The 23,138-nt window shown below is 39.4% G+C and overlaps 2 protein-coding genes across 2 annotated transcripts; both read left to right on the top strand.

The window, feature by feature from the left end:
- Nucleotides 1-1,742: 1,742 nt before the first annotated feature.
- On the top strand, nt 1,743-2,742 carry rgs1 (regulator of G protein signaling 1). Its single transcript, XM_074689107.1, has 4 exons — nt 1,743-1,775; nt 1,950-2,034; nt 2,116-2,282; nt 2,566-2,742. The coding sequence occupies exons 1-4, from the start codon at nt 1,743-1,745 to the stop codon at nt 2,740-2,742; spliced, it is 462 nt and encodes a 153-aa protein (XP_074545208.1).
- A 10,588-nt stretch (nt 2,743-13,330) lies between these two features.
- On the top strand, nt 13,331-18,324 carry LOC141804447 (regulator of G-protein signaling 21-like). Its single transcript, XM_074688876.1, has 5 exons — nt 13,331-13,470; nt 13,564-13,632; nt 17,164-17,225; nt 17,322-17,488; nt 17,588-18,324. The coding sequence occupies exons 1-5, from the start codon at nt 13,388-13,390 to the stop codon at nt 17,771-17,773; spliced, it is 567 nt and encodes a 188-aa protein (XP_074544977.1). The 5' UTR covers nt 13,331-13,387; the 3' UTR covers nt 17,774-18,324.
- The last annotated feature ends 4,814 nt before the right edge of the window (nt 18,325-23,138 follow it).

Raw genomic sequence — 23,138 nt, 5'->3', positions numbered from 1 at the left:
GAGAGCTGCCGCAAAAGGCAGCCATAGCCGACAGGCCGGCGCCTAGCAACTAACTAGACTAGGTGTCTAGCAAGAATAGAACATCAACCAACATTATCCCTGCAAATACTCAGTCTACCTTCCCAAAGTTAATATCCTTTACCCAAGAAAAAGAAAAACAGCAAAACAAAACCTTGCCCCCCACGCATGTCGCCTGGGTTCAGCCCCTGAATGGTAAATGTGGGTTGATCTACACCAAAGACTTATCTTCCCATCTGAAACCACAGACACCAACCTGCACCTAGACCTGGTCTTCTGGTCTTACTACTGCTGTTATGCCTAAGCTCATGGTCCCTTGAGGGAATGCCATTGAAGAAGAATATGAAAGTGCTAAGGTACAGCAATCTGAGACAGAGATGTGGGGGTTAGAAGGTGAAGACCTCCAGAGGAAGTAAGGCTCAGGGGCTTAGCCAGTTTTTACAACAAGACCACTAAAGGGAGTGTGCACTAGAAGGCAGGCCCATCGAAAGGCTGTCAAAGACCTTGCCACTGTTACTAGAGAAGAAGTCACCAGCTGTGGCTGAAATGGAGGAAGAGGGTATGGGACATCAAATCACCATGTGGTCACCCTGGGACACAAACCCAAGTCCAATCAGCCTGAGACCAGACCGCCTTGGCCAGAAAAGATATTGAGCTCTGTGGCCTAAAGGGGATTTACTCATGTATGAAGCCACCATCAAGTGACCGTTGAAGGACCTGCAGTTTTGACACTTCCAGTTTGGCCTAGAGGGCTTAGAAGTTCAAGAATCAAAAACCATTTGTATGATGTAATTTTGTGCCTTATGTACATTTCATTACTCTTTATGAAAAAAACATCTGGCGTTTTCCAATTCACAGTTACAACAGGTGATCATTCATGTTTGGTCATATGCAAAACATGATTTTTAATCCTTTATGTCTTTTTTGAGGTCCAAGTTTAGTTAATAGCACCACAGGTTGTCTAATCAAAGAAAATGCAAACATCTAAAGCACAAACTCTCTGTTTCAAAGTTGATCACCTACGGGGAGTTGGCATCACATTAATTTATGCCTGTTTATTCTTTGGCCACTTGTGGAATAAGGAGCACTACAGTCATGCAAATGGTAGGATGACGAGGCTTTTTCTTAATAGTGAATTTGTTTATGGTTATTTGTTTATGGTCGGAATCCTCCTCAGAGCTTCCTGACCATTGCTTGTTGCTATAGTTAAATCTAATACTGACTTTGATTTGTGGTGTTCTTCCACGGTAGGATATTGCGTACCAACATTTTTCAAAAGTGGCATTTACTGAGTAAGGATAAAATACAGTGTTTACTAATCTTAGATTAATAATCTTGATTCAGATCTGTGTTTCATAGTACAAATCCTCTTCCTACCACACGTCAATAATGGTTTCTGTTTTGGACAATAGGTGCGGTGAGCTTAAATCACTGCCCAGCTCTCCTCTCTTCCACAGAAGAGAAAGGATGCCCCGTCTCTCCTGACATTAACACTTTGCATACAGATTTCCATATATTCCTTGCTTGCTGGGTGGGGGTCATTTAGGTTTGTTCAGTCACTTGACTCCCTCGCCTCCAAACAATCACAACTCCATCTTCAGTCTGGCAGGATCTTATCTCTGTCTCCCTTCGTAAAGGACGAGGAGATGGCGATAAAGTGAGTTACTGCATATTTCATTATTGGGCCTTTACCATTTTTCATCAGGCAACAGCTTACAGCAGCCATGTGGAAAATACCAAGGAGGTTTTCACTCACTGTAAGTGTCACTCCACATGGGTGTCTTGTTTTCTGAAGGGGCTTGTAGGTTCTGTAAGGTGTTTGACAAAGTCTTCAAACATGAGACTTTTAATGATTGGTCATTTGGCCTTGCAGTGTGATACACACGTCACAGATTACTGAGCTAGTGATAGATCTCGATGCTCTTTTCAAGGGTAGATTGTGTTGCTTCCCCAAGGATCCCCTGGAAGACGTTGAGACTTGGAGCGAGTCTGTGGACAAAGTTCTCAGTTGTAAAGGTGAAGTCTCTTTCAATTATACCTACATACTTTAGACTGTATATGCATTTGCTCCCTGTTAATGTCAAGTCTGAATTCCAGCCGGACAGATAGCTTTTCGAGAGTTCCTGAAGTCTGAGTTCAGCGAGGAGAACATCCTGTTTTGGCTCGCCTGTGAGGAGTACAAAAAAATAAAGACGGTTCCCGAGATGATCTCGTCTGCCAACAGGATCTACTCAGAGTTTGTCCAAACAGAGGCACCCAAGCAGGTAAAAACTGCAAGCTCAACAAAGAAACACAGTTTTCAGCTCTATATGCTGCCAAAAGCCCCTTTGAGGGTCATGATCTGAATTTGGCAAGCCCAGAGTGATGAAGTGACAACTATAAAGCTGTACATCTGTGCATTCTATGCAGATAGAACTGCAAACTTTTTTTTTTTTTTTAAGTATTCACAAGTTGTTTCCACTCTGATCGTTACAGTGAATGATGGTAAAAAAAAGAAAAAAAAGGAGTTGCCATAAGACACCCCTGGGCTATACTTTTTGATTTCAGATCAACATAGACTGGGGTACCAGAGAAAACATAACAAAGAACATCTCCCAGCCGACCCTGACTTCGTTTGATTCAGCGCAGAAGCTCATCTACAGTCTGATGGCCAGGGATTGCTACCCGCGGTTCCTAAAATCCGACATCTATCAGGGACTCCTGAGGCGAGGTGATTCAAGGTGACTGTTTTAAAACTGACAGCCTCTCACCAAAGGCTCTTGAAAAAAAAATTAAAAAAGAAAAAAAAAAAAAGAAGAAGAAGAAAGAAAAAAAAAAAAACTTCTCTCCAACTCTGATCTACTGTAGCACGCTTTGATTTCACTGTGGATAACAGATTCATGCCAGACAGTCCAGCTCCTAAGTGTAGCAGAGATAGTTTTTCTCAGTCTGTGTGATTCTGACACAACCAGCTCAGAGAATTTGTGGTTTGTATTACACTTAATCTCTTTAATTATACTAAATTAGAGAACAAGTCTCAAGAGAGGATGTGAACATTATTCTTCGCTGATTGTCCACTTTCCCTCCCCCATGAGGCAGATAAAAAAGAATCTCTTTTGTTGTTAAGTATTATCATATGATTGATTTTGCAAATTTAAATCATTTAGTGCTCTGGGAAATTCAGCTTTAGTACAAATAAACACCTGAGTACATTCTTATGAATCTTGCCTTGTTTTATTTTCTATCAAAGGTGAAAATGTTGCATTCACTTTTCACAGTTTTAAGACAAAGCTAAAGATAATCAGCTGAATGGGTGTGGTTACTTTGAATATGATGCAAATCTTCCTTTTTATATTCAGCAAAGGCAAATGAACATGTCTAAACAGGGGTGTGCCAAGAGATGGTTTGGGGTGGCACAAGCCTCATCCTATAATTTGGTTGACCACCACAGGTGCCACACTGAAATCTCAAACTATAACTGATTGTTCGAAAATACTTCTAAACGTGATTTCTTGTTTTATTACTGATTATATCACCTTTGAGTCTTTAAAGCAGCGATTCTCAAACTTTTTAGCACACCCCCTTCCCCCAATCTAATTAGGTAAGGGTTTTGTTATTATTTATTCAAAAATAATTGCATCTTAACCACATATCAGTGTTCAAAATGAGAAACAGCATTTTCCAAAATTCCAAGTATTTTTGGCAGGTGACTGAATCAATGAACAGACATATACATACTTTAACCTAACATCTTAAGTAGTTCTTATTATAATGGAAAATCATTCTACTTAATGTCTTTCATCAAACAAACTTGATGGTAATTTGTACAAGTTAAAAATGTTGCATATCACTGTAAAACACAAGTTGACCTTACTCAAAACTGAAAATGTGAAATCAAAAAGATTGTCTTTTGAATCAAGTAAATGTAATAATTAAAAAATGAAGCAGATCTAAAAAAGTAAATTAAATATCCACAGCGTTCCCTCCTCACTCATACAAGAGCAATTCATCATGTTTTATGCAACCAAAAGGGCAGTTTAGTGTGTTCTGACAACAAGGAGGGCACTTATGATCACGTTTTCTTCTCTCCAGTAGGCACTGTAGTGCATGTTTTTCAACAATTGGGCCACAAAGGGTGCATGGCCACCCTCGTGCATACCAACTCAATGGATTAGGGGTTATAAATTCTGTACTCTTCTGTATAGTAGAGATTAGTAAGTATAAAAGAAGCAGGCCTGGGCTAGACTTGAAATTGAAACATGTCTATTTGTTAGGAGAGACAAAACCAGCAGGTTCGTCTAGCAAACAGTCACAGATATGGGCTTTAATACTGGCGATTAACTTTTTGCACTCCATGAATTCTTAAATAAAACACCAGTTTTATTTAGATTCTATTTTAAAGCTGCTGAGTGTGTAGGTGTAGAAGACAAAGGCTCATCCATTAACATTGGAAGATAATCTCAATCTGTGTCCCTGTAAAGAAGAGATTAAAGGCATCTTTAGTGGCTTTGATTGTATTTCAAAACAGCGTGGCCATCTTTTGCTCTAATTTTTAAAACAGGTTTAAAATAATAATAATTATTGTCTAAAACAATGTTTAAAACAAGCTGAAATGGGGGAGAGCCTGAGGTATAAATAAATTCAACTTTTGGATTGTGTCTTATTAATGCTAATAGTCAGAGTAGCTCTGGAACTTGGAGACATGAATAACAAGCAGACTTTCTTTAAATGTGTGTGCACACTGCTTTACACACACACACACACACACACACACACACACACACACACACACACACACACACACACACACACACACACACACACACACACACACACACACACACACACACACACACACAAATAAAATAAAATAAAATAAAATAAATAACATTGATGAATGAGACATAAACATAAAATGAACAAGGAAAATTAAATCTCTTTCATTTTTAGTTACACAGATACATTTAGTAAATTATGGGACAGCTTAGCAAGATATTTAAGAAGATTTTAAAGAGGGGGTATAATATTTATCATTTAGTATTTTGAACATTGATTTGAAATGCTGGATGTTCAAACCCATCAATTGGATGGAAAGGCCTCAAACCCCATGGTCTGGTCGTAACTCTGCACCGTACAGGTCTCCTGAAGGCTGGCCAACCAGAGTGAAGGGGTTTTGTGGAACAAGGAGCCTTAAAGAGACACCAACGTAAAAGAGGCACTTTAGACTGAGGCTGATACAAGGATTTTTGAAACCACCAGTGAGAGAACTGCTTTGTTTTGTTGTTGTTTTTGCTTAGGTGTAAACCATATCAAGCTACTGAGGTGGTTTTCAGAGTAAAAGAATAAAGCCGCATAAATAAACACACAATACCAACTCCTGAAGATAAACAACCTTCAAATTATCTTGTTTGTTGTCTTCTGTGAGTTTGTACAGCGTGTGAGTATATTTACTGGTCAAAAACAAAACAAAACAAAAAGAAAAAGAAAGAAAGAAAGAAAAACACCAGATGGCATCAGAGCCCTTCAGGCCATGCCACCTTCAGTCAGGAGGAGGGAAACACTAACCCTGACTGTGAGTTGGGTTCATGTAACACCTCACTGTTCACATAGAGGACGCTGAGTGCAGCGTTCAGAGTCTAAACACCATTTGGAGAAAAATTTGTCAGACATGCTAGACACATATGCGTAGGAGGGGAAGAGTGAACTTTCTGTAGTAATTCATCTGGTTTATATGTAGCAGGGTGAGTTTGTTCATCACAAAAACACTTAGACTTTAATTTAATGCTGAAATTCTCATAGACAGAACTCCTTTATTTATTTATTTATTTTATTTAAATCTGAGCTGAAAAGAGGATTTGTGCAGCATTTGAGGAAGAATTTTTTTTAATGAGAACACTTTCTTTCTTTTTTTATCATTTTATGTCTCACTGTAGATGCCGACAAGGGATTTTACAAGCTGATAGTGTTATGTATGTAAAAAGCATGCAAAAATAAAAGAGCACTAAACGCAGACTGTGGAGAGCTTGTGGACACAATGTTCTGAACATGGAAAGAAAATACCCAAGCCTGCCAGATTTAAATTGAATTCTTCATTCTTCACTGTTCCCTGTGTGCTACTTTAACTCCAACATTTTTATTCTCCATTGTGTATTCTTGAGTTCAAAAAGTGGAAGTGCGCCCAGCAGGGTTTCTCCATGTGACTGCAGGGTGGTGGATGAACATTTTGTTCTGCACGTCGTAGGTGTGGATGAATGTTCAGGATTATTTTAAGGGTTTATGTTCAACCTTTTTGTTTTTGTGCTGTGCCAGACAGCTCACCACAACTTCCTCCTGCTCAGACTACACCGGCTGCACTCGCCTCTTTGTGGGCGACTGTTTGAATCAGTTTGGTACTGTAAAAAAACAGGTCAATTTTAAAACCACATTATAACCTGCAGACGTAGGTTTGTTATGTAGCATCTGGCAGCACAGCACATCTGCTGATAAAGTCTGCGAGAGCAAGGTAGACACGAGAAATGGAGAAACAGAAGAGGGTTATCACTCTTTCAGTTTCTGGGGGAAGCACGCAGAAAAGTGTTACAAGTGATACAGGAAACGTCTGAGATGACAGTTAATGCACCACAGTGAGACACCAGCAGCTGCACTATAGCACACAATGTTATCTCAGGCTGCCATCTCATATGAACACTGTCTGAAGAATCACCAACATTTGAGCACTTGACTTTTGTGGGTTTAAAGCTCATGCGTTTCTACATTTAACGGTGCAGCTGCTCCAGGAACTGGGGTTTAGAGTAATACTTAGATATTATAAGAAATGTAACACACAAGTATATATTTTAAAGGTGCCACTACATTTTTAGCTCTATTCATGACGTCCATCATATTCTTGTCAGTTACTGGTGGCATAATTTGTTTCTCTTGTACAGATGCCTGTCCCTGCGTAATCACTTCTTTTTTTTTTCCCACTACATGATATTGTACGAAAGCATCATGACAGTAAGATAAGATGCAGGTAGATCTAACAACAAGTGACTTCTAAATGAAAGGTCATAATTTCCATGCTCCCAGGATTTCACAGGGCTCACGTGAAGAAACAAACAACCATTCACACACTTTGACAATTTACAGTCACCAGCTCACCTGAAAAACATGTTTACGGACATTGGGAGGAAGCTGGAGTTCCAGGAAAGAACATGCAAACTCCCCATAGACCGGCACGTGCCCAGCTGGGAACATGAACCAGGACACATTTGCTGGGGGAAGCAGCACAAACCACTTCACCACAGATCAACACAAGGTCACCACTGTTACAATTATATGCTTAAAGGCTCTGAGAGGGACTTTTGGGCCATGCTGATTCTGGTGACCTCTTTGGACACGATCAGAAGTATTTTCTACTCTAATCACATGTAGCTCTTGCGAAAGTATGCATTCACAATGAAAGCAAGTTGTGAATACAGATCTTCTTTTTAATACTATAATCATTTGTTGGAGCAAACTTTGGCAATGATGTGATTTTTTTATATTAAGGCTACGTATGTTTTCAAACTGTAACACAGGTAATACACCAGATGCATCTCTAGTTTGACAGTGCACTGTGAACTCACACTGGCTTCATGTTCAGTCTGGCATGTTGCCGGACTGCCAGACAGCTGAACACCTGGCAGCTGAAGTCGCAGAGGATTTTCCTCTACAACTACTGTCTCGGTGGATTTCAGACCTCATGATGAGCTTCTTCTCATAGAATAGAATAGAATAGAACAGAATACAATACAATACAATACAATACAATACAAAATACTTTATTTAGGGGAAATTCAGAGGTCACATCAGCAATCAAGAAAACAAAAGTAAGAAAGTGTATAGAAAGTGCAAAAATGTCCATAAGGAGATAGATGATGACAGCTTGTCCATCATTCTCCAGTTCAGCCAGCCTCCACCTCCACAGGGTCCAGGACTGAGCTTCTTCAGCAGTCTGTTCAGTCTCTGTCTCCTGGGTCCTGTCTGCTCACAGCAGGTGAAGCTCTTCCAATGTGGTGTACATGTCCAGTGTTCTCTATTAGCCATGTCTGTGAATATCATGATGCTACTCTGCCTTCTGGTATTCCCTCTGTTCCTGGGTTAGCATGGCTAGCTTGCCCATATTAATGGAGTTAGATCTTACGTTCCTGATAACAATGGATGGAAGCACGTCATCCTCACCTCCTTCTCCACACATGTGGGTAAACATCAGGCCTTGCACAAGCTAGCATTGACATACTACAGGCTGCTAATAGCTGATTTCACATGTAAACAATGTGGCCATGGTTAAACGTAGGATCTTCAGACAAACACAGGAGCAAAAATGGTAAAAAGCTCACTACCGACAAAATCAGTTTGGTTTCCATGACCAACAAATGAGTCATACAAAGTAATGACCGACTCCAAATACAAAGATGATGAAAAAGAGACAAACATTTACAAGAAACAGACAAAGGAGAGAGCTGCCACGACAAGGCGGCGCCAGGCAACAAATCCCTATCACTATTATTATTATCCCTGCTGTCTTTACAGGTCTCTAAAAACCTATGTTGGATTGCTGTTTCTTTTTTCAGTGAAATATAGCATCTGTTGGATTATTCTGAAAATCGACAGTATGTTTTAATTTTGCTGAAGTGTCTGACTTCCTCTCCCTCTGAATCTGCTCTGTGCTTATTGATGACTGTGGAATCCTGCTAATACAGAAGTCCTGCCCAGTGTCTGTGTAATGATGGAGAAAAGACAAACAGTAAAGAGATCTAGTAGAATATAGCTGCTACCTGTCACTGCTGTGATATCACTATGTGTGCTGCCTCTGGTGCCAATTAAAACCAGCACACTCAAAGAGAAGAAAGGAATTCACAGGTAGTCAGTACAAACATTACACCCCGTACATAACGTTTTGCTTTAACTGAGCAAAGGCTTGGATGTGGAGTCTCTCTGCCCAAAACAGTGTTTTAACAAAGAAATGTTTGTGTGTTTTAAGCGCCCGTATTAGCCTTGAACTCAAAACAGAATGTGGAAGTTGGAGTGCTCTAAAGACTAAACTTTCTGACCCTTCAGGGTGAGTGCTGAATATCGACTCAGCTTTTTTCATGGAGAATCTGACCTGAACACAGACACGATAAATAATAAATCAGTCTAGAGGCTGATGATCTCATTTCACTTGTAGGTCATGACGAGGCATCAGTATAAAAGTGACACATATTTTATCATGTAAATCAGATTTAAATGGCTTGTATTTTATTTCTTGGATTCATAGTTCCTTGTCATCAAAAGCTGAATTGCTACATACGTACGTCCATGGCCAAGGGCCACTCATTATGAAGTGACTGTGTTGATTCACAAACCCCTAATTATAGAAAACTATGACAACACTCTGAGGAACAGAACTTATTCAATAATATGTGGTTTACCTGAAGACCGTGTACGTGTCTTAAGTGTGAAACTCTCTGAGGTCATGAACTTACGGTAAGTTCATAAGTTTACAGCAGCAGCAGAGCGGACTGTGGGGGGATTTTCTGCAGATTCACAAACCTTTAAGAAGTCACTCTATTATTTTTACATTGTTGTGTCACACAGTGTTGAAAACATCTTGGGTTTTCAGGTTGATGTACTTTGTTGTGAAGGAACTGTCAACATCCATCATTATGTCATGCAGCGTGAACTTCAAATCATGTTTTCATAGCACTATATAGCACCAGATATTTACAAACTAGGCTGAACCCTTCAACTTAAATTTAATTTTTTCAGCCAAAGATATCTGGGGTCAGGTGGAGACTGTACCCTTTGTCACATTACATAACAGAGACCCAACACTGGGGTACAATGAGCAAACACTTTGCACATTTTGTGCTTGGGACAAAAAGATCAAAGCCTTGAATAGAGCCAGACTCATGGGGGGTGTTCATCTGCCACAGTTGGTTGAGAAGCTAGGATAGAGTAAGACATACACACAAGTACACCACTACAAAATCAGTATAACCTATATGAATATTTTTCTGGCTATTGTATTCTCCATCTCCACCAACTGCTACTTTAAAGCAGTCACAGTCAAGCAGATTAAGATTACAATTAATAGAGAGAAAACAAGCAAGGCCGATATTCACAGCTGTAGTTAAAATCAAGCAGGCTCACAACAGCACGAAGATAATAATGTAAGTGTAACTCAGTTTTTCATCATCTGAACAAGAATCCAGGTGGTAATAACAGGATTAATGTTCTCAACTGCCTTTTGATAAAAGCTCATGACGGAGGGCAGCTTAGTTCAAGATGAACCTGACTGAATGTTGAAGTTAGACAAAGGTAGCAGTCATATTTTACCTTTTGATCAGTGCTTGCAGTACTCTTGCATAACTTCAGCTTACAGGAACTATACTTTTTACATGAATTAACTGTGTTTCTCTTTTGAAAAATGTTTGAAGGCTTCACAGGAATCTCCAGATGAAAGGTAAAAGCTTCTTTTTTTTAATCAAAACTTCCTGTCAGAGTAAACACAGGAAGTCTGTGTGTGTTACAGCATCAACCAAGAAATGAGAGTGCTTGTGGTTCATGGTTGATGGGTTGATGGTGTTGTAAAGGTGGTCAGATTGAGTATTATTCTGTCAACTTTTTAGTTAAGAAGAGTAAAATCCCAAAGGAATGGGTCGGACCCAAACATCTGTTTAAAAAGCATTAATCTGTCACTTTATTTTTTTTTTTCCCTGCTTAGGTTCTTTGAGCCCTTAACATCAAAATAGATTCTTTAGATCAAAAATTAGAATAAGTTTACACAGATGTTGGTATACTTTTATGTCCACAGCCCCATACCTGTCTGAAATTGAAGCTCAAGTCTAGTTTATGTTTTGACTAATGACCCTGTCTGTGTCAGTGTGACCCTAGTCTGCCCCCCTCCATGGTTCCTGTTTACTTCATATGTAAAAAAAGATGAATGATGGCATGGCAACGAATCGGAAACAAACAGTCATTACCTAAGTTGTAGTATGTGACAAGTCATTCTAAGACAGACAAAGAAGAGGCTTCTTAGATTAAACGCTGGTAGTCATTAAAGCATAAGCGAAGTGTCTTCTCACAGAGTGACAGTTCAGAAGTTGAATGAGTGTGTCATGCCTAGAAACTCAGAAGAAGACGTGATAGTGGGGTGACATAGATAGATTGGAAGAGATATATACAAGAACATTAAGTTACTGATCATATCCTAAAACATCTTTAAAAGTATTAGTCATAATTTTTCTACTGATAAGTATCAGTTCATTATATTGAAATTTAGCAAACATTTGTCTTACTTTTATAACATTAAGACATTTTTGTTAAGAGATCAATTAAAGGGGGCACTGGTGGACTTGGTTTGCTTTGGACAGAATAAAGCTGACTTCTTTAAATGCTAAAAGTCTTTAGCTTAACCAATTGGGTTGTTGCTGGATGTAGCTTCGTGGCAGTCACTGCTACACTGTTTCAGTGGTGTTTATGATGCAGAGACATTTACAGTAACACCTCTGCTTGTACCCTGTCCTGTTTTTTTCTTTCCTTTGTTTCATAGTTATTCATATTTTTACATTACTCTAAGTATAAAACCAACAATCATATCACTTCAAATCAGAAGCTAGCTTACATTTAGCAACCAGAAGCTCAAAGTCATGTGATGTTGGTTAAAGGTGTAGCACAATAGCTTGGTGTACTGCTTCGCAAGGGGAATGTTTTACAGCTGGTGAGTCAAAATTGTGTTTTATTAAACATAAACTTTCTTCTTCAAGAGATTCTGTAGCCCCGTTTACACCGAGCACTTCAGTTTGGTTCATCTCGGCACAGCACACATTTTGTGGCGTTTCCACAGATGAATCTCGGGAAATAACCAAGACGAACTGTTCTACTTTTTGGATCCCCTCCCTAAAGCTACCAGACCAAACCGATCTGAGTCCTGAGGGGGGAGCTACAACACTGCAGTCCATTGATTAGTCGAAAGAATCGTCACTTTCTGTAAGACAGCGGCTGTATTTCCCCTCGCGATACACAGTCTTCTCTGAAAAAAAACTTGATTGTGCTTTGTATCAAAGAGCCACATGCCAATCACATAGAAGGTGAATTGCTGGATGTCTCCCACACAGTTGCTCTTTGTTTACTGTGTCCCAGTTATCTTCTCTTTTGAATTAATTACCAGGATACACCATGTCATGCTGCTATGGTGTCACACTATTACTTAACTGATGCAGCTATTGGCATCTGGTGTACAAGCCTCCTACTATGAGGGGGCTGTGGAAATGCAAACAGGACTAGGCTTAACCAAGCTAACCCGCACCAAACTGTACCGATTTAAACCAGACTGCTTTGTGGAAACGGGGCTTTAAGGCCCATTTATGCTCAATGTTATATGCGAATACTGATACGAACGGAGACTTCTGTCCTTGCTCTGTGTTCGTTTTATCCATATTTCTGCACGTTTCTAATGAGCTTACAGATATGGGCCAAACAGCGCTGTACCATTTGAAACCATAGGGGTAAAGTTGCTGTCAGTACCTGATACAAAGCTTTGGTGAGACACGAAAAAAGAAATAACAATGGCAGAACTTTCATGATGTATTAAACTGCCTCACCAACCACCGCCTGCTACATCGCTGCTTTCATTTTTCTGGTTCATGCAAGCAATGAAATTAGCAATACCTCGCCGCCATGATTGTTTTTCAGTTTGTTGCTGTCATAAACTTTTGACTGGGCTGCCCCCGCGGTGGATGTATTTGGTAACTGCAGTGCCATCGTAAAGGACATGCAGAAGTATGTGGGCAGTGTCGGTAACATCATTTGAAACAGATGGATACATTTTTGTGCGTAAAGGGAGTATAAATGGGTCCTTAGTCTTTCCTAAAATAGAGACTGATGGAATTGTTGCTGAAAACTAGGATGGTGTTGCTACCGCTTAATGTGATTGAAGTAACACTGAGTTCAAAACCTGAAATCTTCACATCTTTACCTGTTCCAGAAACTGACTCTGTTAATGTTGAAACCCCTCAGCACAAAAACGTTCCAAAATAAAAAACTGCACCGTTTGTCCTGGAACAGAAACCAGGACATTTGCTTATCAGCTGTTGAACTTTCCACTGCCTCATCATTTGCATCTTCGGACTCTAGAGCAAACCTGTCACCATGCAGGCCTACATACAGCGCAGATAAACAACTATAGCAGCAGTCAGTGTAAGTTTGCGTCATTGCTAGCTTCCTCTTTTTCTGCGGTCAGCCCAGAATGATGCTGTGACGATACTCACCCAGCTCATTTCAAACTTCTGCTGTCGGTATAAAAGTTGTCGCTGAGTGGGAGGGTTTGTCAAACAGAAACAGGCAAAGAGCTTAGACAGTTATACAAGCACAAAGCGTTATCGTGATGCCAAGCCTTGTCACATCACCACCGCGAGATCTGCAGCACTCCACCACAGACCCTGCCGGCAAGATGAGTGATAAAGTCAGGTAAGAAAAAAAATATTTAAAACCATTTTATCTCCTGCTTGTAAAGGAAGAGCATGACGGTGAATTAAATTTTGTTGTTTTGTGTTTCTTTAGCTTTCAAAGGGGAGGAAATCTGAAGTCTCAGTTGCAACATAGATCACCTCACTCCATTCACACTGAGGGGTAAGCAAAGAAAATCAGCTCCATTAAAATTAATGAATAAATAAATAAATGTTAAGGTAGCACTTTAGATTACAGCCCGTGTCTTACAGTGTAGTTTCCCGTCTCTTACAGTGTAGTTTCGTCAACTGTAGGGGTAACTCTCACACATGTACCTTGACATTTTGCGGTACCTAACGGGTAGTTATGCTCTCGTCTTACAGTGTAGTTTCCCGTCTCTTACAGTGTAGTTTCGTCAACTGTAGGGGTAACTCTCACACATGTACCTTGACATTTTGCGGTACCTATTTGGTAGTTACGCTCTCGTCTTACAGTGTAGTTTCCCTTCTCTTACAGTGAAGTTTCCTCAACTGTAGGGGTAACTCTCACACATGTACCTTGACATTTTGCGGTACCTATCGGGTAGTTACGCTCTCGTCTTACAGTGTAGTTTCCCGTCTCTTACCATGAACTTGTCAAAACAGTGTAATTTTCCTGGGCATATGCTTTTGCTGTTAATGTGCCACTTCCTCTTAACAATTAGTATGGTGAATAAAGTAGACCAATGATGAACCTAAACACTGTAATGTATTGATGAGTATGTGTTTCACACAATAAAGATAAGACTTTCAGATGTAAAAAAAAAAAATTTATTTTTTTAAACACACAGAGACCCCACATAGTAATTCACCTTTTAAGTAACCCGGCCATTAAGTTAACACTTGCCACTGCTTACTGTCTAACTGTCCAGTACTTCCACTGCGACAACCCACTACTGTACCTGTAACTACTGGTCAACAACTGGAACCGGGCTGGATTATAAAGTGCACACTTGTTGGCTTTACTTACTGTGTAACTACCCACTACTGTACCTGTAACTACTGGTCAACAACTGGAACCGGGCTGGATTATAAAGTGCACACTTGTTGGCTTTACTTACTGTGTAACTACCCACTACTGTACCTGTAACTACTGGTCAACAACTGGAACCGGGCTGGATTATAAAGTGCACACATGTTGGCTTTACTTACTGTGTAACTACCCACTACTTTACTGTAACTACTGGTCAACAACTGGAACCGGGCTGGATTTTAAAGTGCACACTTGTTAGCTTTACTTACTGTGTAACTACCCACTACTGTACCTGTAACTACTGGTCAACAACTGGAACCGGGCTGGATTATAAAGTGCACACATGTTGGCTTTACTTACTGTGTAACTACCCGCAAACTTTACCTGTAACTACTGGTCAACAACTGGAACCGGGCTGGATTATAAAGTGCACACATGTTGGCTTTACTTACTGTGTAACTACCCACTACTTTACTGTAACTACTGGTCAACAACTGGAACCGGGCTGGATTTTAAAGTGCACACTTGTTAGCTTTACTTACTGTGTAACTACCCACTACTGTACCTGTAACTACTGGTCAACAACTGGAACCGGGCTGGATTATAAAGTGCACACATGTTGGCTTTACTTACTGTGTAACTACCCACTACTTTACCTGTAACTACTGGTTAACAACTGGAACCGGGCTGGATTATAAAGTGCACACATGTTGGCTTTACTTACTGTGTACTTACCCACTACTGTACTGTAACTACTGGTCAACAACTGGAACCGGGCTGGATTATAAAGTGCACACATGTTGGCTTTACTTACTGTGTAACTACCCACTACTTTACTGTAACTACTGGTCAACAACTGGAACCGGGCTGGATTTTAAAGTGCACACTTGTTAGCTTTACTTACTGTGTAACTACCCACTACTGTACCTGTAACTACTGGTCAACAACTGGAACCGGGCTGGATTTTAAAGTGCACACTTGTTAGCTTTACTTACTGTGTAACTACCCACTACTATACCTGTAACTACTGGTCAACAACTGGAACCGGGCTGGATTATAAAGTGCACACATGTTGGCTTTACTTACTGTGTAACTACCCACTACTTCACCTGAAACTACTGGTCAACAACTGGAACGGGGCTGGATTTTAAAGTGCACACTTGTTGGCTTTACTTACTGTGTAACTACCCACTACTTTACCTGTAACTACTGGTCAACAACTGGAACCGGGCTGGATTTTAAAGTGCACACTTGTTCGCTGTACTTAATGTTTAACTACCCTCTACTGATGTACACTTTATACTCAAGTCCAGTTCCAGGTGTTGACCAGTAGTTACAGGTAAAGTGCTGGGTTGTTGCAGTGGAACTGTTGAAGCTACTGACATCTGTGTTTCTATGATGAATAATGCTGGGACACTTTATCCACACAGATGCTCCGGTCAGAGAGTAAAGGCAGATACACAGTTCACAGTTCAGTCTTTTATGTATCCTATAGAAACAGCATTACACCAACGGCCGGATGGATGGAGATTGAATGAACGAAGAGGATGAATAATGTGTGTGACATCAACGTCCAACAGCCACTTATCAGTAGTGCATCTCAACAGGGCTGGCAGTGCATGGTATCTGAAACAATAAATAACAGAAGGTGAATCAAAGACAGTGTCTACCAGACGTTAATGATGCGCCCACTAGCTATTTAGCATTAGCAGTGCAACGTAAGGGAAACAAGAGCCAAAATTCCTGCCACACAAACAAACATAAACTAAATGTTCATTCCTCACTCAACACTCCTTAAAGATAACTTTTAAGCTATTAAAGTACTTACTTCCTCAAGAATGCATCACTGATAACTTATAAGATGTTTGAAGATGCTTTTAAACAATCGCGGAATCTCCGTTCGGGCTATACAACTTTTAGGACCCCAGGCTGCCCGCATAAAGGCATGAACGCAAATACGCAAAATCCTAAGGACCCCGGTCTGCCCTCTAAGTTGCCTGAATAAAATTATATACAAAATGCTTACAACACATCAACGAAGAACAGAGGCAATTTATAACAGAAAATACTGGATAGTTAGCCAGTAAGCAAAGACAAGTGTGATCTTAATGGATCAGTAACTTAAAAGGAGAATTACAATGTGGGGTCTCTGTGTGTATAAAAAAATAAAGATATTTTATACGTCTGAATATCATTATTATGTGAAACCCATACTCATCAATACATTACAGCTTTTAACTTTATCATTGGTCTACATAATCTTTATCCATGCTGATGAGGAAGTGATACATCAAGGTTTGCATAGTTGGAGCATATGTCCAGGAAAATTACACTGTTTTGATAAGTTCATGGTAAGACACGGGAAACTACACTGTAAGACTCCGGGACTTACACTGTAAGACGCGAGCATAACTACCCGATAGGTACCGCAAAATGTCAAGGTACATGTGTGAGAGTTACCCCTACAGTTGACGAAACTACACTGTAAGAGACGGGAAACTACACTGTAAGACGAGAGCGTAACTACCCGATAGGTACCGCAAAATGTCAAGGTACATGTGTGAGAGTTACCCCTACAGTTGAGGAAACTACACTGTAAGAGACGGGAAACTACACTGTAAGACGCGGGCTGTAATCTAAAGTGCTACCAATGTTAAATATTTCTGTTGCAAATGTGATTGAAAATTTACTTTTCTTTCCCAGGCTGTGTTTTGAAGAGATGTCCCAATGGTCACACTCACTGGAAAGACTCCTTTCATCAAAATGTAAGTCAAACAGTATGTGCTGCAGTATGTTTCAGTTACACAGTCACTTTTGTGTAACTGCTTTCTAACTGTTTGTTATTATTGCTGCCTGTGTAGATGGGCTGAAGATATTCCAGGCCTTCTTAAAGACAGAGTTCAGCGATGAAAACATTGAGTTTTGGATGGTGTGTGAAGATTACAAGAAGATCAGGTCTTCCTTCAGGATGTCCTCCAGGGCCAAGAAGATCTTCAAACGCTACATTCAAGCCGAGGCTGTGAGAGAGGTAGGCACAGGGGTGTTCATGATATAGAGACATTTACAGTAACACCTCTGCTTGTACCCTGGAACTCATCTCCCGTTTTTTTTCTTTCCTTTGTTTCAGATCAACATTGATCACAAGACCAGGGACCTGATCAGAGGGAATATGAAGGCACCCACCACCATGTGCTTTGATGATGCCCAGAGGATTGTCTACGGGCTGATGGAGAGAGACTCTTACCCACGTTTCCTAAAGTCTGACATCTACCGAGCTTTACTGGACTCTACATCAGAATTATCAAAGATTTAGAGAAAAAGATCCCACAGGTATTAAACTTGTACAAGCTTGACTGTGAAACTGAGCTGGGACGTGTGTCTCCTTATCCTGAGATCACAAGTGGTGTTTCTTTAATGCGAAACCCCCTAAATATCCTTATAGAGACATTCATGCTTCACTGCTGAGTAAGAGGGGAAATGCTTCTTCATTCACCACTGTGAAGCTTCTGTAAAGAAAAGGACTTCCCAGACAGGCTACAGTCATGACACAGTGAAGTCAGGGACTTTCTGCAAGAAATGAAGTGGATGTGGTGCACACAGCACCCAAGATGCCAGAGCAGCAATCTGTGGATGTACATTTGCACTTAGCCTCAAGCTTATTCTTGTTTCACTAAGGCAATAATCTAGATCAGTGGTGTTATCTAATGTGATGTTTTGTGCAGTTGCTCAGTGTGACATCAGTGCTGTGCACAAGCCTAGATGCTATGTCACACTTTACAGTTTGTTATGATAAGCTATGACTGCAAATATGGTTTTAAGTTTGTCTAAAGGTTGTTTGTGAATAGTGAAATGTGACTGTAAATATTTAACCATAAATTATAAGATTTTGTGAAAATCTGTTGGATAAAATATTTTGGATGAAAATTGCTGTGATGACTAAACTGTGTTTTTATCATCATCATCAAAAAAAATGTCATCAATGACCTCAGGTCTCACAACATGCACATCACCTCCTCAGCACAGTCAGATAATATAGCCAATAAGTCATTCATTTATCTGTAACTATGTAGCTTGTTTATTTAAATATTTGTTCAATTTTAACTTTTATCTCTGAAGGAAGCTTCATGAAAATCATCAATAAAATACTAGGATTTCAATCAAAGTTACCAAATCCAGAGTTTATGAAACAAGGTAAAGTTTGCACTGTTATAAAACGTGTTTATTCATTTCAAAATTTAACCAAAAAGATGGATGCCACTCTTGTTTTAACGCTGTCAGTGGTTAGATAGTCAGGGGCAGATTGAACCCTGTAAAGCTTGGCCAATCAAAAAAAAGCCATAAAATTCTATGTTTTTAAATCTAAGTTGTTGTTGAAAAAATTCCTTAAAAATATTGAGAGTTGAGAATTTGTTTATAATAGATTTTTTGTTTCACACTTGGCTAACTGGGCAATTTTGGCAACATTTTAATAAAGTTTTTAGTTAATATGCATTCTTTCAGAGCAGAAAATACCTGTATGAAAAAACAACAGTTTAAAAGTTTAGATGTTGTTCCCATAACAACTATTTGAAAATTAGTGATGATTTTCTGGGTGAAAAAATAAAGTGTGTGGAAGAGTTCATGAGGGCAGCCATATTGAAAAGGGCCAAAATACAACCTCAGCTTCCGATGGTGAAATTATATATATATATATGTGTGTGTGTGTGTGTGTGTGTGTGTGTGTGTGTGTGTGTGTGTGTGTGTGTGTGTGTGTCTCAATGGGGCCAACCTGATTAAATAAAGGTTAAACAAATTTAAAAAAAAAAAAAAAAAAAAATGAACATCAGCTACATCACAGTTGCGTACTGAAGGCTGTCCCAATTCTGCAGGCCCTTTTAAATGTTGCCAACGTTGTGTCTTACACTTTATCAACCTGTTATGTAAGCCTTTTTCTGTTTATTATCCTTCATTTTGCCACTGTCAAGAAGACAAAAAATATGAATCTCTTTTTTTTTGGCATAAATACAATGACCAAAACTAGTATGTGACAGAATTGGTCATTGTAGTCGTATTCATACAAATGATGTGCTGTAGGGAAAAAACAGACTGATGCCTTGGACATGATTTTGTGTCACTCATTTTATGGATGTTACACCAGGTTAAGAAAAGCTGTTTGGTTTTATGCACAACATGGTGTGAAAAGAAAATATGTTTTTTTTTTAGGGCTGACTAATAAGACCCTGAGGTTGGTAAATGATATTCACCCATAAGGCATGAGTTCTGACTTCAGTGTTTGTGTGACATTGACCTTCTGTTTGGGGAAAGAAATCCAGGCTAATCAGATCACCTCTGCCTTTAGTCTGTGAGGTCCTTTATGAACCAATGTAATAATCAAATGTCACCTTTTGAAAGTATTCCTCTCTAAAGTATCAAGGTTTCTTACCGAAACTGAAAGCAACTCTAAAAGAGAAGTTCCGCTTTGGAAACCCATCAAATCTCACTTTGTAAAGGTTACAGAAATTAGGAAGAACTGTTGGGACCCAACTGCTCTACCACATCCTCTATTAATCTCACTCATACATCTTTGTGAGTAAGCAAGCACACACCCAAGGACGCACATGGGCACACACAAAAACCAATGCTTTTGTGCTTTCAGATGAGAATTGAAAGGAAATATTATGTGGAAGGCGTCTCAGTAATTTCATGCTTTTGCCAAAAGAGCTTTCAGGGGAATGAGATCATTCTTGCCATTCCTCATTCAAGGGTTTTAGATTTTTTCGTCTTTCTTTAATCACATAATACTGAAGTGTTTCACTGATCTCAAAGGTAGCTGTCTGACGAGTCATTAGTTCCTCATTTGCACTGATGTTTGTTAGCAACAACATGATCTTGTGACTCAGACGAAGTCATATGACCATGAGAAACCATTAAAACTACAAAAATGAGGTCACATTTCGGAAACAGGAAGTTGGTGTCACACAATGTTTGACACACATGCTAACAGATTACTTATGTAGGCTACCTGCTATCCTAGATATGCATTGCATTGTTCATTATTTTGCAGTCATGTGTGTCATGACACAGAAGCATCATTCTGATTTTTAAAGCTCAAGCTGTTTGCAGGAGGTGACTGGATGATCGTGTGATGCTGCTTCTAAAAACAAAAGGCAGAACTGGCTTTATGAAAGGTTTGTTGTAACAACACAGCTCATTCTAGCAACCCAAGTTGACCCCGGTCAGGACAAATATGCCAGGGCCAGATCTTTACATCCTAAAGTCTTCTGATTTATCCTCTGGGGAACATAATGCTCATATAATCTATGGTAGTGTAACCAGAAGCTGTTGAGATGTGTTGTTCTGGTCCAGTGTGGCTGGATGAGAAGATCAACATTTCCTACTAGCAATGCAAATAAAAAAAAAAAGAATTTCCAATCTGTGTCATTTCCTTCTTTACTAATCATTTGTAGTTTGGACCAAAAATATACTACAGTGTAAACCTGGGCTCTAATGTGAAAAATGGTTATACGACTTAATCAGAACATCACAGCTGTTTATGTGTCAGAAGCTAACGCAATATTTTTGAGAGTCACAAAATTGCAGACACATGAAATGAGAATCGTGATAGTAGAACATGACCAACTTTGAGCTTTGCAGTCGGGGATGTTGTGGTCCTCCTGTAGCCTAGATAAGATTCATATGAGGTAGACCTAGATATTTTGTTTACTTCTGTTCTTTGCAGGAGAATACATGACTTCCTCAGCATTGACCTCAGTAATGAATTATTTTCCATCATATTGTCTTGTTCACAGTTTCCAGTCAAAGGGGGAATTGAATAAATGTTCCCTTTTTATACAGTTTTATATCATAGGTTCTGAGAAAGGACAGCAAAGATGCTGAGTTTCAAGTACAGATAGAGAAGTTTTTATGTGTGTTTTAGTGGTATTAAGTTCAGGGTGGCATTTTGAAACTCCATTTTTACAGGAAGAAACCAATTACTTTAGATTTAATAGTTAAAGGATAAGGGGGTTGGAGACAACATCTGTTTTGGTTGAGGTTCCTTACATCTATCTTAAACTTTTTTTTAATTAGCATTTTTAATTGTAAAGTACTTGTCAGTATTCTGCATACGTTACCAAACAACTCAGTACCCTGTAAAAACAAAAAAAAAAAAGCTGTGTTAACTCAAAATTTCAAGGCAACTGTCTGCACTGGTAATTTGAGTTTTGATGCCAACTAAAAATCTTGCGCTTAAACCAACTAATAATTTTTTTGTTGAGATAACTAATTACTCACATTACACATAACTTAAAGTTTTGAGATTTTTGTTAAGAAAATTACTGCTGCACATCTAATTGGTATGGTAGTGTATCAAACAAGATCTCCCCACTGAACAACTTTGTAGAGGGAGCAGGATTTGGTCCCCGTTCTTCTGAGTGGAGTGAATGACTCTACCACCAAGCCTCAGCAGCCCCACGACATAAGTCCCAAACTAATGAAGTGATTATCAATCGACCAACGATAAAGCTGGAGTTTAAATACAAATAAAAGTATTTACCTTCGTGGTTAATCTATTTTATTCTCATTCATTTTATTCATGAGAACAGGGAAGGTGATGGCACGTGTGGAATTGAAAATGTAGACAAAGACCCTGTATTTGAGTTGCAGAGCGACTGACTGACACAGTAACATCTGTTAAGTTTTTCAGCTCGATAAGTTAAACATGTCGTGTAGGTTATACGTTGTGTCATTTTCCATTTTTATATTAATCACCGCATCCTAATTCAAAGTCACCTGTTGCTGTAACCCTGCCACTCCTCTGCTGTCTGACAAACAGGTCGTCCCTGCTGCTTCTTCTGTCACCAGAGAAAAGAGTGAAAGTAACAAATCAATCACAACTAACAGCGAGAAAACAATTGGAAGTGGTGTTCTGCATTTATTTATTATTATTATTTATTGCCTATGAGGAGGGACTGTTTTTGTGATTGCTCATAGGTGTGACCGTTTGAGTGAATGGTTGCCTATGTGTCAGCCCTGCAATTGACTGGCGACCAGTCCAGGGTGTACCCTGCCCCTTGCCCACTGACAGCTGGTAAAGGCTCCAGCCACGGGTCGAGGGTGGCTGGAGCCTTTACCAGCTGTCAGAAAACAATAATTCAGAAAATGAATGAAAGGATCTTTGTAAGTCTTGACTCATTAAAGACTCACATTTGTTTTCAACTTGAGTTAAATGTTTGGGTTTTTTTGTGCAGATCATTGAAACTGTCCATGTAGGGACCTCAACACAGAGGTTGAGGTCTCTTTCAATGAAGTTAATGAAGACTTCTCCACAGTGAACATCATTTCATCTTTGTGGTTAAAATCACTTGTTAATTATTTAAGGTGAATTTTTGTCACTTTTGAAGCTTGCAGACCCAAAACTGATCAGAACACTGTAAGAGAAAGGACTTGAATGTCACATCAAATTGGCATTCTGGGTGCAAAATTAAGGAGCTGAAAATTACCAAATGGAATAAAATAAAACTGCTTTCCCTTCAAAGGACAAAATGTCAGGGACTGTAGTAACTCTGATGGTGATATAACTTTATTTTAGACTCGCATGTGGTTTCATCACATCTCAGGATTTAGGCCTCAGCTCTGAGTTTGGTGGTTATGAGGTTGTATAATTCAAAAATCTGTCTGAAAATGTTCAACACATTAGG

The sequence above is a fragment of the Halichoeres trimaculatus genome, unplaced genomic scaffold (genome assembly GCF_033239565.1).
Source record: "Halichoeres trimaculatus isolate MK-OKI-2021-1 unplaced genomic scaffold, fHalTri1.1 fHalTri1_scaffold_15, whole genome shotgun sequence".
Taxonomy (NCBI): domain Eukaryota; kingdom Metazoa; phylum Chordata; class Actinopteri; order Labriformes; family Labridae; genus Halichoeres; species Halichoeres trimaculatus.
This window is presented reverse-complemented; position numbering and strand designations above follow the sequence as displayed.

Excerpts from the sequence above, each read along its gene's own strand:
- rgs1 (XM_074689107.1), top strand. The coding sequence starts at position 1,743 with ATGTGGAAAATACCAAGGAGGTTTTCACTCACT. Across the intron at positions 2,035-2,115 it reads CAAAGTTCTCAGTTGTAAAG|CCGGACAGATAGCTTTTCGA; the intron begins GTGAAGTCTCTT and ends TCTGAATTCCAG. Across the intron at positions 2,283-2,565 it reads AAACAGAGGCACCCAAGCAG|ATCAACATAGACTGGGGTAC; the intron begins GTAAAAACTGCA and ends TTTTGATTTCAG.
- LOC141804447 (XM_074688876.1), top strand. The coding sequence starts at position 13,388 with ATGCCAAGCCTTGTCACATCACCACCGCGAGATCTGCAGCACTCCACC. Across the intron at positions 17,226-17,321 it reads AAGACTCCTTTCATCAAAAT|ATGGGCTGAAGATATTCCAG; the intron begins GTAAGTCAAACA and ends CTGCCTGTGTAG. Across the intron at positions 17,489-17,587 it reads AAGCCGAGGCTGTGAGAGAG|ATCAACATTGATCACAAGAC; the intron begins GTAGGCACAGGG and ends CCTTTGTTTCAG.